The sequence below is a fragment of the Notolepis coatsorum genome (assembly GCF_963971535.1).
Source record: "Notolepis coatsorum genome assembly, chromosome: 1".
NCBI classification, from domain to species: Eukaryota; Metazoa; Chordata; class Actinopteri; order Aulopiformes; family Paralepididae; genus Notolepis; species Notolepis coatsorum.
Genome location: NC_140165.1, coordinates 154,263,085 through 154,281,642, shown reverse-complemented (window position 1 = coordinate 154,281,642; position 18,558 = coordinate 154,263,085). Strand labels below are relative to the sequence as shown.

Below are 18,558 nucleotides of genomic sequence, written 5' to 3'. Positions count from 1 at the left end.
GAGTAGACGACAGAGTACAGCAACTTGCAATGGGCCTGGTCTACAAGATACACTATACGACCGGGGTGCCCATGTACATGTCAAAATACTTCCCAAAGGTCAGTGAATACCACAACCACTACACCAGAGGAAGCTCAACAAATCATGTTAAACCCAGATTCGGCTCAAACAAGGGACTAAATACGTTTCGCAATTATGCCACATCAATGTGGAACGCCCTACCCAAAGCTGTAAAGGAATGTGAATCCCTACCCACATTCAAAACCGATCTTAAAGAGCACCTACGGGAGGCTGCAATTCAAAACTGGCCACCGTAAATGCCCAAAACCCCCACCACCTCCTAATAGACAGTCTCCTCCCCACCGCATCCCTCCCCGCCGTATGTATATCTCTCTCCCACCCACCCACCCCCTCCTAATGTACAGTCCCCTCCCCATCATATTGATTGATTGATTGAAAAGTTTATTAACAGATTGCAGAATGGGTACAGTACAGTACAGCTCAATACATACAATTGTTAAGAGGATGCAGACCTGAGAAAGACTTTCGTCTTGTTTCCATCAGGGTCCCCCATTTTCAATTCATCATATCATATGTATATACTCTGTCAGGATCTAGGGGTAACAGTACTGTATATTTGAATACCGTTTATGTCACAAATGTATCAGTACTAAATACCTATATGTCCCTATGCCATAAATGTCATGTATGTTGTGTATGTCATAAATATGAATTGAAAATGGGGGACCCTGATGGAAACAAGACAAACGTCTTTCTCAGGTCTGCAACATCCCCTTAACAATTGTGTGTATTGAGCCGTACTGTACCCATTCTGCAATCTGTTAAATAAAGTTTTCATTCATTCATTCATTCATTCATTCATTCATTCATTCATTCATTCGGTCCAACTTTAATTTAGGCACTTTAAAGATAGCTGCTAGATCGGACGCGAAGAAAATGTTTTTATTTAAAATGTTTAAGTGGTGGGAGGGTTGAGGTTAGGTTTAGGGATAAGTTTATAGACAACTTTTAAGGTTAAAATTATGACAACTTGCGACTTTGCAGCTTGGTAAAGAAACAAACAATAAAACGGCAATGTAATCTACCATATTTGAACACCCTAATAACGTTTTTCAACATCCAAAGATTTACTTTGAACGTCAGTCACGTAGAAATGATTCTACTTTAAGGGGAGGGGCTTATTGAACACATAAAGAGTGAAGACTGTGAACATAACATCCAGACACCAAGACAATGCCGATGGAACTTTACCTTGATCTTAATTCTCAACCATGTCGCTCTGTGTTTTTATTTGCCAAGATAGCTGACATCCCATTTGAATACAAATTTGTCGACCTTTCTGCAGGTAGGCACAGGCATTGGATATATGTATGGAAAATGTGTATGACTTTCATAATGTTCAGCTTGGGCTATGCGTTCAGACTTTCGATTTGACTCCTAAATGCTGTTTTTTTCTTTTAGCTACAGGCTGTGGGGAGTGTGCATGGGGCTGAATATCATTGCAAACGTAATTAAACATAATTGAGATCCCTTAATAGGTCTAGGTAAAATGTTACTTAAATGACCAACAATGATACCTCAATTGGTTGCCTGGCGTTATGTCGAGGACATCATGAGCAAGTATCACTAAACAGCCACCGTGCTTTATGTAAATAATGGAAAAGTCAGTGCTGATTTGTATGGCTATAATGTTTATATTGAGTTCGGTGAGAAAACAAGTATAGCAAATAAGCCCTATTGAATTAAACTATCTTCATAAAGCATGGAGGCTATGACCATACACATACAGGCTATGGGTTTCTTTCCTTGCTCACAGACAATAAATAATTGTGTCGGAGTAGGCTGAACCTATCCAATCTAAAGATATTGTAACTTGATTGAATTTTTTTGCAGAGCTAGGCCACTAGAGTTTTTTTTTATTTTATTTTTTTAATCCCTTCAGAACTCTAATCTTGTGGGCATATACAATATAATACATATTAGTACCTGGGGGTTTGTTTTTTCTACCACTGTATGATTATCAGTGGAAAAAATTATGCTTATGTTCATATCAGGGCATCAGTATGGCGAAGAGTTTGGCAAACTCAGTGTGGTGAGAAAGGTCCCCGTCATGAAAGATGGAGACTTCATTCTCACAGAAAGGTACAGTACACTGTGTAAGTGTTACATTAAAGGGACACTTCACACAAAAACATTTGAATATGGCCACCAGTGATGTCATCGGGGACATTGAATCCTTGTGTTGTGTTAATTACAGCTCCATTAAATGATATAGATGGAAAAAATAGCAATACCTTGTCTTGTGGGACTGCTACAGTACCTTATCATTTCATTGAGCTGTAATTAACACAACACAAGGATTCATTGTCCTCGATGACATCATTGGTGGCTATATTCTAACTCATTTACTCTCAGTAACTCAAACTAAATTAATGTGTACAAAACCGTTTAGAGTCTTTGGATGTGTGGGAGATTATGTGCAAAATAAATCAGCATTGTTTTTCTTGGTGAAGTGCCCCAGAGTGGCGCCATTTTATAATTTTTTTTTTGAAAGTTTCCTAATTTGCTTAGCTCTCTTTTTGTTGTAGTATTGCAATCCTGGAATACATGGCAGAGAAGTATGCAGCCTCTGTGGCAGAACACTGGTACCCCAAAGACCTCCAGAGACGAGCCCGTGTTAATGAATACCTCTCCTGGCAACACTCAGCCTTGAGAGCCCATGGGTCAAAGGTGTTCTGGTTCAAGGTACGACACACAAGTATTTAGATCAATCTTGCGCTGGAAATGTACCTACTTTGCTGCATGATATTGTACTTTTGTTTAACCCTTTCATGTGTCACCCCTACAATCTCACAAATGAGATAGGATTATGAGAACTGAACATTCTAGGATATCAATGTCTCCCAGACATGGACCAGATTACTCCATTTTTAAACAGATTTTTAAAGTATCTAATGGGAAAATGTAACACCATTATGCAAAAAAGAACAATCCAAAATGAAGAACACAATGGTAGTATTACTGTTAGATACATACAGGGTATTCATTAACAAAAAAGTCTAATGTCAAAGTCCTCATTCAGGGCTAAAGTGCCAAATGTACTGTATGTATACAGAAGAGTTGACATTTTAGGAGCGTATGGTTTGTGTCTCCCCCTCTGCATGGATGTTTTATTACCTCATTTCCCACAGTGGAAGTATTATATTTTGCCTTGGAAAAGTGTACAGCCTCATGACTAGATGTTACATTGTTTCTGATAGTACTGTGGTGTTCAACGGTTCTAAGTTCTGGTCTGGTGGTCTTACTGATGTATGCCTGTCCACATGGATATTTAAGCATGTATATGACATTAGCAGTAGAACACAAGATGACACCTTTGATATTGTATTTTCTTCCTGTGTGGAGGTAGTTGAATGAGTCAGTTTTGTGCATGAAATGGCATTGTTGGCAATGACCACATGGGTAATTTCCAGAGGGGACAGAGCTAAGAAAAGTTGAGGGTGGTGGAGGGGGAAGGTCTGCTCTCACCAGGATGTTACGCAGGTTAGGGGGTATCTTGTACACCACACAAGAAGTTTGCCTTTGAGAACCAATGGTTCTCGAGCCGTAACGGCACATGGGGCAGGAGCCTATCTCCTGTTTCCGTAGCATGAGGTACAAGTACACCCCTTGGACATGACGCTAGTATGTCGCAAGGACTTCCCCCCAAACCAACCCTTGATGCTGAGTGTCAAGCAGGGAGGCTATGGGTACCATTTTTAAATAGTCTTTGGTATGACTCGGCCGGGGCTTGAACTCCCAGCCTCCCGAACTCAGGGCGGACACTCTACCCACGAGGCCACTGAGCCGGTAGACACCACACAAGGGGGCTTGGAAAAACGGTTCCTGTATCATCAATATGCCAGTGTTCTTTGATTGCACTCTCTATGGCCTTGGATACAGGTGAAAACTGAATGGCACAAACAACTCTTTCTCCAAGTCTCTTTATAATCCTTGTTTCGAGTAAATCTTTGAGTTAATTTGTTTGGGTAATGAAGTCCTTATTAGATCTGCAGATCTGTCTGATTCGGTTGAAGTGGGAGATAAGAAGAGAGAAGAGAAGATAATTACTATCTGGGCTTACAGTATAGGTCAGTTTTTATGCTGTTGTTTTCTTTAATAACCAGTATGTCTAAAAAGTTAATTTTATTTGCATCAGATGACATGGTGAACTGAAGGTGTTTATGAAGTTGTGGAACTCTTGAGATGTGCTGAATGAATGGATTTGTCTGGTGGTTGAAGATCAGTTATTGTTCAAAGAATCCCACAAAAAAGGATTCAAAGCTTGGAGACATTTTTTATTTTGATTGGAATTATAATATAATAACAGGACAGAAGGTGGAAGGAGAAAATTGTCCATAGGATAGGACTTTTTGTGTGAGTTGAAGATTCCAGGAAACTGGTGCATCAAAACAAAACACAGAGTTACCAATTTCAGACTAAACTCGTGGGACCTTAAGTGTAAGCCAATCGTTTGAGCAGGTCAGATAAAGTCCATAATTCCAATGAAGCATTATTGTGATATATGGTGGCAATTTCCCATCAATGACCTTATAGATAAACAGATACCAAAGTCTATTTTGTCTTTCTGATAGAGAAGACTACCCCACCTTATCATCAGTGATGCCAGTAACTAGTTACTAAGTAACTAGTTAGTTACTAAGTAACTAGTTACTCTAATCTGATTACTTTTTTCAGTAAATAGTCATCTAACTTGTTACTTTTTACAAGCCAGTAATCTGATTACAGTTACTTTTCCAAGTGGCTGTGCATTACTATTTAGTTACTATCTCATAATACTGATGATAAGAGAGCCAGGGGTACAGTCAGCTAGACCGGAGATGGGACGTGCACTCGTGCACGCACACACACAGCCACACACACATGTTTATGTTTATAGCTGATTTTAGAATGGCTTCAGCATGAAGTTAAATCAACTATCCAGTTCGTTTTAGATTGTACTTTGGCTACTTGAGAGAGTGAGAGAGAGAGTGAGAGAGAGATTCATGTTACGTGCGACTTGCGGAGTACGCACTGAGTCCGTTGTCTCAGAATGGATTTGGAAGAGAGAGAGAGAGAGAGAGAGGTAGAGAGAGAGAGAGAGAGAGAGAGAGAGAGAGAGAGAGAGAGAGACTGGATAACGTTATCACTTACCTAATGAGACGGGTGATGTTGCTTCGCAGAAGCAAAAAATACGACGACTTCGTAACCTAGTTACTTTCAAATCTAAGATAGATTAGATGGACGGGTCTAGGGGAAAAATAGTGGACAAGGCAGCATTTCTATAAATTACATTAATCTATTCATTAATACAGAATCACATTAATCCAAAACTGACATAAAGACTGCTTCAGCGATCCTCTTTCTGCAAATCATAGAGAAGCTTGATTTGTTCCAAGATACGTTGGGCACTAGGATTACAGTCAGCCTTGTTGCTTGAAACATCACTACAGAAAATAAAAGTCTGTTAAAAGGGAGCTATTTGGTTTGCGGATCTATCTGTTCAAATCTTCATGATGTTTTTTGATCCAACACCCATCCTATTGGGCATTTGGGAAAATGTACAGGTATGTGTGTCTTTTTTTTTATCATTTCTTATTTGTGGTGGCCCCCCACAGTATCAGACCGACAGACCCACCACAAATAATATTTATATTATATCTCCCAAGGTGACACAATAAGACATTAACAGCACTCTGTATGTTTGGTATTTACACATTTAACCAGTGGTTAACGCTCTGATATAATAATAATGGCGTAGACTTATAAAATTCTAAAAGATAATGTTCCAAACAAAAACAAAAATCGTAGGCTACACCTGAAAGGGTTAAACAATTTGTTACACAATGACCATGCCAATATATTATGCAAACATTTTCCTATACTTTTTCATTTTCATTTATTTCCATGCAGGCTCTAATTCCCATTTTAACTGGCTCAGAGGTGCCAAAGGAGAAGATGGACGCTGCCTTGGAAGACCTGACACAGTCCCTGAAGGTATTTGAGGAAAAGTTCCTCCTGGATAAGCCGTTCATCATTGGGGAGAAAATCTCCCTAGCAGATCTGGTAGCCATAGTGGAGGTCATGCAGGTAAATGGACATTTAAATCTTAATGGCGCTCTGCTTTGCCAAGATGAAGCAAGTTTTCTCAACCTGACCTCCTATTTTTCAGCCGGTTTGCACTGGTGTGGATGTGTTCGACAGCAGGCCCACCCTGAGTGCCTGGAGGGACCGTGTGAAGAAGGAGATTGGAGAGGAGTTGTTTGATGAAGCTCACAAGACCATCATGAATGTGGACAAGCTCCCGCAGAACTTCCAGAACAGTGGCATGCTGGAACTTCTCAAGCCACATCTCCTGAAGATGTTCAACTAAGGGTTTCTGTTTTACATGCTGGGATGGTTTGACCATCAGTACTGTTAAAACAATTGTTTTTATTTGACGAGATAGTTTGTCCGATGAATTCCAATTTCATGGCTGAATTCCTCTTGACGGAGAACAGAGTTTGCCAATGCATTTACAACACAAAAATATTTCTGAATGAAAATTATATAATTTTTCAAAATGAATAATTAAAATAATGAAATAATAATATGTGGGTTACCTTTATTTACCATACATTACTAGGAGTTTTACAATTACATATTTGATTACATAAGTTGTAAGACATGCATAAATATAAGAAAATGGAAATTAAATAAGTCACAGGAATTCTGTTGCTAGGGAACAGTATGGACCCAAGTGTATTTCCTGTCAGCTACTGTATTGCATTCAGAATGCAGCGGCCCGCCTGATCTCACACCTACCGAAGTCGGCCCAGGTCACCCCACTTCTTAGGGACCTGCACTGGCTCCCCATTGCTGCACGAATCCGCTTCAAGGCCCTCAACCTAGCATACCGTGCGGCAAAGGGAACCGCTCCCGCCTACCTCCGGTCAATGGTCTCTAACTACACACCCTCAAGACCCCTACGCTCTGCATCTTCTGGCCGCCTCAGACCTACTCCTATCCAAGCTCCGGGAGGGTCATCAAAGAGAAGTCGCCTATTCTCAGTCCTTGCCCCACAATGGTGGAATGAACTACCCACCCCAGTTAGGACAGCCGAAACCCGTCCAATCTTTTGCCCTCGACTAAAGACGCACTTCTTCAACCATTATCTGAATTAAAAAGAAAAGAAATATCTAACCCTAACTAACCTTACTGTCATGCACTTGTCCTAATAAACTAACCTACACTGTAGCACTCAACACTTTGATGAACATTGTTACTCAGCTGATAGAGTTGTGCCCTTCCTGATGACTTGTCGTACAGAAGTCGCTTTGGATAAAAGCGTCAGCTAAATGACTAAATGTAAATTAGCAAACATTGCCACAGGAAATAAACGTGGGTTCTTTTAGAATGTTATTGTTGTCAATATTGTCTATAGGAACTTTATTAACTTGTATAAAAAGAACAATGTCACGAAGCCAAGGTACAAGAGTAAAAACAATATTACAACACAATCACGTATTTAAATGACTGTGATGATATATATGAATGATTTAGGTTAATCTCATGATCATTGATCATCAATCAATCAAGGTAGATAGATACTTTATTAATCTCAAGGGAAATTCCAGAATTCAACAATCACACTATTTACGCTTGTTCTTTCTCACGATTAACCTCATCTATTCAGGAGACGCCCCAAGACATTGTTAAAAGTTAAATCTGTAATGTCAAACAGCGACATATAGGGAAAAGATGACAACATGGTACTGCGCTTTGTTTACAGTTTTTGTTTGATGGATTGTGGATAGGACTTCAGTGGGGATAGGGGAGGGGTTGCTACTGCTGGCCACACCTCAGGCTCTACCAAGAGAGGTCTGGAGAAATTCACTGTATAATATGTTACTAAACTCCAACCCACATGTCAGACCAAAACATAAAGGTAAACAAAGCACAATACCAAATGGGTCTTTTGCAGATTATACCTTTAACCCTTTCACTACCACACTACCAAATGGTTAACCCTTTCACTGTGACAATACAGAAGGTTAACCCTTTCACTACCACACTACAGACGGTTAACAGTCTGTAGTGTGGTAGTGAAAGGTTAACCTTCTGTAGTGTGGTAGTGAAAGGGTTAATGATGCACAAACCACCCAAGCTTTTAAATTTGACCTACTTCTGTAATTGCCAGCTGCATGTTAAAATGATTCCTAAATAAGGCTTATTCCTGAATTACTTGACTCAAAATGTAGTTGGGAGAGTATGAAAATGATCACATGAAAGGCAGAATACATGTTCCTCAAATACAACAGAATCAAACTGTCCCTGTCACACCGCCTTTATCATTGACACTTTTGGTCAGTGTTGCATTTGATTATTTACCGCTACAGAACAGCTTGGAATCTTTCCCTTGGATACTTGTTAGACATGGTCAGAAGAACCGCAAACGCAATGCAATAGAACAAATAGCCATAGAACAGAAAGTCCAGGCTGAAGTCAGAAGCAAAGACAAACTGGACGTAGTAGAGGGAGATGGTGAGCAAAGTGGTGAAGTAGACCCCTACCTGACACACAATGAGCCTGCAAAGTGGTGAAGTAGACCCCTACCTGACACACAATGAGCCTGCAAAGTGGTGAAGTAGACCCCTACCTGACACACAATGAGCCTGCAAAGTGGTGAAGTAGACCCCTACCTGACACACAATGAGCCTGCAAAGTGGTGAAGTAGACCCAAGTGTAGTGTCGTGTTCTCTGAGGAATTTGTGACGTATGATTCGTGGAGCAAAGGTTGAAGAGAGGGGTGAATATCCCCCAGAAGATCAGGAAGCTCACCGGGAGGGTCGTGTCGATGATGGTTGAGATGTTCTTCTTGGCGTCTCTGAAGAGCCTGTAGGAGAAGCAGACCACCTTCACACAGTAGAGCGTGCTCAGCCATGCCACGGACCAGAAGTTCGTAGAGCTGCTGCTCAGGTACACGTACAGGTTGGCAGAGAAGGACACAGGTAATTCCTGTGATCACAGCACTCCAGTCCTCACTGAGGCTATAAAGATGAACATGTTGTCCAGGGAAATGGAGCCGATGCATGCATCCGGACTTCCACTGCTGTATAGTGATGATAAAGTTGAAGGCGTGCGTGCGTGTGTGTGTGTATGTGTGTGTCTGTGTTTGTGTGTGTGTCTGTGTACATTATGTGTGTTGGGGGGCACTGTAATAATGTTGATATCTCTTTTATCCAGTAATATCTGTAGTTTATTCTAATTCTCCTACACAGAGAGTTGGACGACATTCCACTGTCAAGCAGACTCTGATGTACAGGTGTAGAGACAGCTCTGCGTATGAGATGAGGTTCTAAATCTGCATTAGCATGTCCTGTAATTACTCAGATTACATATGATCTCTCCCCAACAGGGGGACATACTATATTACTTATGATCCAACCCCAGCAGAGAGACACACTAGATTACTTATGATCCCTCCCCAGCAGGGAGACACACTAGATTACTTATGATCCCTCCCCAGAATGAATGAATGAATGAAAACTTTATTTAACAGATTGCAGAATGGGTACAATACAGTACGGCTCAATACACTACAATAATTGTTAAGGGGATGCAGACCAGAGAAAGACGTTTGTCTTGTTTACATCAGGGTCCCCCATTTTCAATTCATAGTGACATTTCTGACATACACAACATACATGACATTTATGGCATAGGGACATACATGCCATACAGGTATTTAGTACTGTTACATTTGTGACATATACGATATGCAAATATACAGTACTGTTACCCATAGATCCTGACAGAGTATATACATATGATGGGGAGGGGACTGTACATTAGGAGGGGGTGGGTGGGTCGGAGAGAAATATACATACGGTGGGGAGAGAATATATACATACGGTGGGGAGGAGACTGTACATTAGGAGGGGGTGGGTGGGTGGGAGAGAAATATACATACGGTGGGGAGAGAATATATACATGCGGTGGGGAGGAGACTGTCTATTAGGAGGGGGTGGGGGGGTTTGGACATTTACGGTGGCCAGTTTCGAATTGCAGCCTCCCGTAGGTGCTCTTTAAGAGCGGTTTTGAATGGCGGCTAAGTGGCGCAGTGGGCAAGGCGCTCACCACTAATGCAGGAGATGCTGGGTTCGAGCCCAGCTCTCGGCATTGCTACCAGCTTGGCTGGTCGTTCATACTAACACAATTGGCAGTGTTAGGGGTGGGAAGCTGGGGGGTGGGGATCGGACGTTGTGGACAGCGACTCCTACAGGTCGGTTGGTGCGCCTGTGCAGCAGAATCAGGAAGCAACAGGGGCGGCGTGTCCCTCCCACGCAGACCCTCGCCGCTGAGAGATTGCGCTGTGCAGGTGAAAAGATGCGACGGCTGCCTCCTCGTGTACCGGAGGGGAAACGTGATGCAAGGCTTCGTCCACATTGCAGCCGGCCAGTGGGAGGCATGGCCTAACAGTGTTCGAGACAGGGGAGGGTAGAATTGGACAATACGAAATTGGGATGGGAGAAAAATAGAAAATGGGAGAAAAAGTAGATAAAAAAAAGAGCGGTTTTGAATGTGGGTAGGGATTCACATTCCTTTACAGCTTTGGGTAGGGCGTTCCACATTGATGTGGCATAATTGCTAAACGTGTTTAGTCCCTTGTTTGAGCCGAATCTGGGTTTAACATGATTTGTTGAGCTTCCTCTGGTGTTGTGGTCGTGGTATTCACTGACCTTTGGGACGTATTTTGACATGTACATGGGTACCTTAGTCGTATAGTGTATCTTGTAGACCAGGCCCATTGCAAGTTGCTGTACTCTGTCGTCTACTCTAAGCCATCCTAGGTCTAAGTGGGCAGGGGTGAGGTGGGTTCTAGGGGTAAGGTCAAGTAGAAGTCTGACCAGTTTGTTTTGTGATGTTTGTAATCTTGTTTTTAGCGCCTTTGAGGTGCTTTGGTACCATGAGGTGCAAGCATAGTCGTAGTACCCTTGAATGAGTGCTCCTGCCAGAGTCTTCAGGGTATTCTTGTTTACCAGAGAGGAGATCCGGTACAAGAATCTAGTTCGTTGGTTGACTTTTTTTATTACCTTGGATGCCATTTTGTCACAGGAAAGATTTGCCTCTAGGATGGAACCTAGGTATGTAATTTCATCTTTCCTTGTGACACTATTGTCACCCACTGTAACTGAGAAGCCGTCGGTCTTGCTGAGTTTCTTATTTGATCCGAAGAGAATGGACTCTGTTTTACCCAGGTGTAATGATAGTTTGTTATCAGCGAGCCAGGTGTAGATTCTGCCGAGTTCAGAGCTGAGGGGTTTTTCAACCTGTAACTTGTTCTTGTCAGAGACCAGCAGGGCTGAGTCGTCCGCGAACAAGAACAAGTTGCAGTCACAAGCTGACGACATGTAATTTGCATAAATTAGGAACAGTAGCGGTCCTAGTATGCTTCTTTGTGGAACACCACAGCAGGGAGACACACTAGTTTACTTATTATCCCTCCCCAGTAGGGAGACACACTAGTTTACTTATTATCCCTCCCCAGTAGGGAGACACACTAGTTTACTTATTATCCCTCCCCAGTAGGGAGACACACTAGATTACTTATGATCCCTCCCCAGCAGGGAGACACGTTAGATTACGTATTCAATTTGAATCTTTATTTGAACTAGAAAATTCATTCAGGGCAAGCCCTCATTTTCAATGACTTTGAGCATACATAAATTTTTTTTTTTAAACATAATACATATACATAGATGCAAACATAATGGTTGGTGATTAAGGATTTAAACTGACCAAAGCATACCAAAGTATTGACTTTTAGAGTTTGTTGTATGATGTATTTGTATTATGTTCCATGTGTCAGGAGCAGAGAAGCTAAAAGCAGATTTCCCATGTTCAATACAAACTCTAGGTGCTTTAAGTGAAAGCCAATCATTCGATTGTGTTCTATAGGGTCCAGACGTCCACTCCAATAGCTAAATGAGATCATTTTGGCAATCGACAATTATGGCTTCATATAGAAACAGATGCCAATGCAACTCTCACCTCTCTACTAGGGGGGACCATCCAGCCCTATTATACAAAACACAATGGTGAGCATCATAACCATCCCTGGTGATATACAAAGTCTAAGGGTGGAAGCCGGAGCATGTCCAACATATACATATCTTCTCCGATACATGTGGAGTCACCAGCCGCTTCTTTTCACCTGACAGTGAGGAGTTTCACTGGGAGAACTTAACGCGTGCAGAGGTTCACACAATTTCCCCTCCCTGCTGAACAGGCGCCCCGGCCGACGCTGTTTGCAATGACCAGGACTCATACCCCACCGGCTTCCCACCCGCGAACACTTGTGTTCCAATTGTGTTCGTAGAGACAACTGACCAAGCTGGAGGTACCGCTGATAGGTCCTACTAATCACCACAAAGTACCAGAAAATACCCCAAAGTACCCTAAAATACCCCAAAGTACGCCAGAATACCCCATAGTATACCCCAAAATACCCCAAAGTACCCCAAAGTACCCTAAAATACCCCAAAGTATACCCCAAAATACAAATACCCCAAAATACCCCAAAGTACCCGAAGATACCCCAAAGTATACCCCAAAATACCATAAAATAAATAAATAAAATAAAATAAAATTGACTGCACAATGCACATATATAGCGCTTTCCTACCTGCACAAAGAGCTTTATAATTGCCCCTCCTTCACCAATTCACACATGCACTCACAGAGCAATGGCAGCCAGACTCATTGGGAGCAATTTGGGGTTCAGTGTCTTGCCCAAGGACACTTCGGCATGTGAACAGAAGGAGCTGGGATTCAAACCACTGACCAAACCATTGACCATATGATCATTAGTTGACCTGCTCTACCTCTGAGCCAGTATTTTGTGGTACATTGACGTATACTTTGGGGAACTTTGAGGTTCTTTGGGGGTATTTCGTGATACTTTGTGGTATTTTAGGCCGGGTATACTTTGTGGTATTTTAGGGTATACTTTGGGGTATTTTGGTGTAATTGGGGGTATTTTGGGGTATTTTGTGGTACTTTGGGGTATTTTCTGGTACTTTGTGGTGATTAGTAGGACCCCCACTGACAGCTGTATTCGATCCCAGAGACTCTGTGGTGGAAGATGAGTGCTTAGACCTCTACGCTACCAACCCCACATGATATGTAAATTTGACTTTTCATCTTGCCAAATACAAAGGTATTTATATTCGGAGACTCAATATCAGACTCATTCACAGTAGATATATGCAAGTCATTGTAAACAGTATCTTTGATTTGAGAAAACAACATACATTTGGTCTTACTAGAATTAAGCACCAGTTTGAGACTAAAAAAGCATTAAAAGAAAGTTGCAGATTCTCAGTGGCCAATTTCACAGAATCTGTGATAATAGAGATAATACAATAGACAATAGTGTTATCCGCATAAAGATTAACTTGACAACGACTCAGAGATGAGACTGTTATTAATATAGCTGGTAAATAAGACAGGGCCCAGGATTGATCCAGGCTTGACGACTCAGAGATGAGACTGTTATTAATATAGCTGGTAAATAAGACAGGGCCCAGGATTGACCCTTAGATTAATCTGTCTAGTTTAGTTAGGATGTCTATTTGCTCCCATGTCTGCTTTTCTGCAGACATGGGAGAACCTTTTTAACCTCTGTGTTGAAGTCAGAGGTTCTATGTAGGATTGTTAGTAACTGTCTAACTGCATATATAACTGTTTCCACTAGAGGGCGCTCTATGCGGAGCCACTCAAGAACATCACCAGGTGGCGAGTATAAATAGAGATGTCTCCTCCTACTCTACCTCTTTCCCCCCCCCAGCCTCTCAGTGAGAGGAGACCTCATGTACTGCTGCTCATACCATGTGAATGAATAAACCACGCCGCTTAAAGGCTAAAGATAGAAACCATGCCTCTTGACCACATTATTGTCGCCCTATAGCCGGATTCTGTCAACAGGTTATGGGCCCAGATAACGCCTGGGCGAAATAATAAGGGTAGCAAGCTTAGCTAAAGTATAGGCTAGGTTAGCGCCGGGAGCACCGCGTGGCTAGACGCTAGGCCAACAAGAGCTAAAGCTACGCCTACCATCAACCAAGAGGATGGAGACCAAGGGAAGGAGCAAATGGCCCTCATTCAATGGAAAAGCAGAGGACTACGAGCTCTGGGAAGAGTGCATGCTATGCTGCATGCACGGTGCGGGACTGAAGGCGACGATCTTGACAGCCCCCACGGGAGACCTGACGGCGGAAGAGCAAGCCCTGGACGACCAGTGTAACGCAGACGCGTACTGTGAGTTAGCGCCACTGCCCGACGACACCAGCTTGGGGCTGATATTCCGCGACACTAAAGACAAAGGCAGAGAAAGCCTGGAGGTGTTGAGAGAGCATTACATCGGGCGAGGAAGACCCCGAGTCGTGGCCCTCTACAAAGCACTAATGGCCCTGAAGAAGGGGCACACCGAATACGTCAACAGAGCGGAGCAGATCACGACGCCATTGAGGAGTGCAGGAGAAGCACCAAGCAATGGGCTAATGATGGCGATGATGATGAGAGGACTACCGGAGCTGTACAAACCATTCACACTCCTGGTAACACACGGTTCAGCGGACATGACGCTGGGACAGTTCAAGGCCAAGTTAAGAAACTTCGAGGCCTCAGAAGATACCCACCCAGCCGCTGCAGAGGCGGGAGAGAGGGTGCTAAAGGCCCGAGCAACGCCAAGGGAGAGAACCAGGACCACGGCGGAACTGGCGTGTTGGCGATGCGGAGAGAAAGGCCATCTGAGAGGCGACTGCACAAAGACTGTCTGGTGTAGCTTCTGCAAATCCACGGGGCACACAGACAGAGCGTGCATGAAAAAACACGACCAGAGCGCGAGATACGCGCATGGACAAGATGACGGCCATGGACAAGATGACGGCCATGGACGAGATGGCGGCCACGGACGAGACGGCGGCTACGGACAAGATGGCGGCTACGGACAAGATGGCGGCTGCGGACACGATGGCAGCGGCGGTCGACGTGAGACGGATCGAGACGACGCCCGGAGAATAACAGGACAAGAAGACTTTGCTTTCGGGGCGCGGACAGCGTGCATCGCCAGGCCGGCACAGCTGCAGCGGGCCCAGAGGAGGGGACTGATCGTGGACACAGGTGCGTCGTCCCATGTCATCAACGACAGGAGTCGGTTCAAGACCCCAATCAGTCTGGCTTCCGGACTGGCCACTCCACAGAAACGGCCCTCATTGCGGTCACAGAGGCACTTCACTTAGCAAAAGCGAAAGGCCTCTCCTCTGTCCTGATTCTCCTAGATCTATCTGCAGCCTTCGACACAGTCAACCATCAGATCCTCCTCGCGGCCCTCGCAGGAATGGGAGTGGCTGGATCTGCGCTGACATGGCTGACATCATACCTCAACGACCGCTCCTACCAAGTGTCATGGAGAGGGACTCTGTCGGCCACCCGCCCCCTCCGGACGGGTGTCCCCCAGGGCTCGGTCCTAGGACCCCTTCTCTTCTCCCTCTACACTAAATCACTGGGTAACATTATCACGTCTCATGGCTTCTCATATCAATGTTATGCCGATGATACTCAACTCTTCCTCTCCTTCCCTCCCTCAGATATCCACGTCTCTGAGCGGATCTCGGCCTGTCTGTCCGACATCTCCGCCTGGATGACGACCAACCACCTCAAACTGAACCTAAGCAAAACAGAATTGCTCCACCTGCCGGCCAAATCCTCCCCCCTGACCGACCTCTCCATCACAGTCGAGAATGCAGCTGTGACCGCGTCCCCGACCGCCAAGAACCTTGGTGTTGTCCTCGACGACCAGTTGAACTTCTCTGCTCACATCGCAGCGACAACCAGAACCTGCAGATTCCTCCTGAGCAACGTCAGAAGGATACGCCCCTTCCTGACAAAAGAAGCCACCCAACTCCTCGTCCAATCAACAGTCATCTCCCGCCGCGACTACTGCAACGCACTGCTAGCTGGCCTCCCGGCCACTGCCACCAAGCCTCTTCAACTCATTCAAAACGCAGCGGCCCGCCTGATCTCAAACCTACCGAAGTCGGCCCATGTCACCCCACTTCTTAGGGACCTGCACTGGCTCCCCATTGCTGCACGTATCCGCTTCAAGGCCCTCGACCTAGCATACCGTGCAGCAAAGGGAACCGCTCCCGCCTACCTCCGGTCAATGGTCTCTAACTACACACCCTCAAGACCCCTACGCTCTGCATCTTCTGGCCGCCTCAGACCTACTCCTATCCAAGCTCCCGGAGGGTCATCAAAGAGAAGCCGCCTATTCTCAGTCCTTGCCCCACAATGGTGGAATGAACTACCCATCCCAGTTAGGACAGCCGAATCCCGTCCAAACTTTCGCCGTCGACTAAAGACTCACTTCTTCAACCATTATCTGAAATGATAAAAAAAATAAAAATAAAAATCTAACCCTGACTAACCTTACTGTCATGCACTTGTCCTAATAAACTCACCTACACTGTAACACGCAACACTTTGATGAACATTGTTACTCAGCTGATAGAGTTGTACCCTTGCTGTCTTGTCGTACAGAACTTGTAAGTCGCTTTGGATAAAAGCGTCAGCTAAATGACTAAATGTAAATGTAAATGTAAGAACTTTGACAACACTTTCCACCCGAAGAGGCACAGCATGAAGCTGACAGGCGGGAAGCGCACCTACGGGTTGGCGAAAGAGAGAGGAGACGCACAGGTATGCCTCACGGACAGTGGGGGGCGCCGGCGTACGGTGACGTTAAAGAACGCTCTCTACGTACCATCGTTCCCACAAGGACTATTCTCTGTAATAGCTGCTACTGCAAGCGGTGCCAAGGTATTCTTCGATAAAGGTAAACATTTTCTTGTAGAGCCTATGGCATTATGTGGTGCAAGAAGCCGCTTACACCAGAAACAGGTGCTTTAATAAGCACACGGGCACCACCCCATATACAGCACTGACAGGAAAGAAGTGTAATTTAGCTAGAATGCACCGATTTGGATCAGTGTGTTATGCGTACCTGCAGGACAGGGGAAAGCCTGAGTCCAGATGTGTAAAAGGACTTTTTGTAGGGCACGACAAGGGAAGCCCCACTTTCCTAGTTTATCATCCCGGTAAAGGGAGGGTGCAGAAACACATGCGAGTCAAGTTTGTCACAAAGACAACATGTGAGAGCGAGACACAGACAGAGGAGCCAGAGCTGGACTCCAGAGTAAGGTGTGTAGAAACAGAGACACATCAGCCCAGTGTACTTAGCACGGTCGTGCAGGCAGACAGTCAGCCACCCCCAGAGGGCGATGATGAGGAGCACCCGAGGGTGACGTCAAGTGCCCCAAGCAGTGGGAGGTATCCCTCAAGGGAACACAAACCCCCAAAGTATCTGACAGACTATGCCCGGAGAGGGAGTGACGAGGGTGACAGTACACTTACCACCGTTGATTACTGCTACAGGGTAGTCAGTGGGGTACCCCCGACCTTTAAAGAGGTCACATTGTCCCCCGAATCAAGTAAATGGGAGAGAGCAAGGGATGAGGAGATGAGGTCCCTAGAGGACAACCACACCTTTGCTCCAGCCAAGTTACCAGAGGGCAGACAGACAGTGGGAGGGAAATGGGTGTATTCAACCAAGTTACCAGAGGGCAGACAGACAGTGAGAGGGAAATGGGTGTATTCAATCCAGGAGGGTATTGAAGACCACGACATATACAAATGTATGGTTCGTAGCCAACTGCTTAAATGCAGGAGGAGGAATTGAAGGCCACGACATATAAAAATGTATGGTTCGTAGCTAATTGCTTAAATGCTGAAGGAGGGTACTCCATGTTTAAATACTGAAGGACGGTGACTAATTGCTTAAATCAGGGGTCAGCAACCTTTTTGACATGGAGTGCCTGTTTGAAATATAGTTGTAACTAGTGTGCCTCAACAATATTCCATGCATCGTAATTTTTTTTTCTCATAATCAGGTATTTTTAATGATAATTTTTACATTATTACATCATTATTGTTATTGTTATTATTAACAATATTATTATGATGGTTGTATCAACCCTAAATCTGAGTTGGGGGGGAGGGAATGCAATGCAGACAAACAGCTGCATACAGTGCGACCATTTTGTACACATTTGCCCATTCATTTTTGGACACATCACACACCATCGTGTGCTGTCATAGCTCCACCTACAGGCCTAATGGAGAACACCAGGATGTGAATGGAGGGTGAATGTGAGGTATATCGTGTAAATAAGTTTTGATTGATCGCAAGACTAAACTGTAAAAAAAAATAATAATAATAAGTTACCAGAACTTAAAAATATTGAGTTCAGTTACTATGCATTAAGGTTTTCAGTTTTCAATCCATAATAAGTTAACAGAAAAATAAGTACACAACCACATTATTTCAACCTAATAAAACTATGTTTATTGTCATTGTTTTAAGAACACAAGTTGACTTGGTAATACTCACATTTT

General features: G+C 44.0%; 1 protein-coding gene across 1 annotated transcript; it reads left to right on the top strand.

Annotated features, from left to right (window-relative positions):
• Window positions 1–1,231: 1,231 nt before the first annotated feature.
• gstt1a (glutathione S-transferase theta 1a) lies at window positions 1,232–6,667 on the top strand. Its single transcript, XM_084325860.1, has 5 exons — window positions 1,232–1,366; window positions 2,076–2,163; window positions 2,610–2,766; window positions 5,974–6,150; window positions 6,233–6,667. Exons 1-5 carry the CDS (start codon window positions 1,255–1,257, stop codon window positions 6,431–6,433), a joined length of 735 nt encoding a protein of 244 aa, XP_084181986.1. The 5' UTR covers window positions 1,232–1,254; the 3' UTR covers window positions 6,434–6,667.
• The last annotated feature ends 11,891 nt before the right edge of the window (window positions 6,668–18,558 follow it).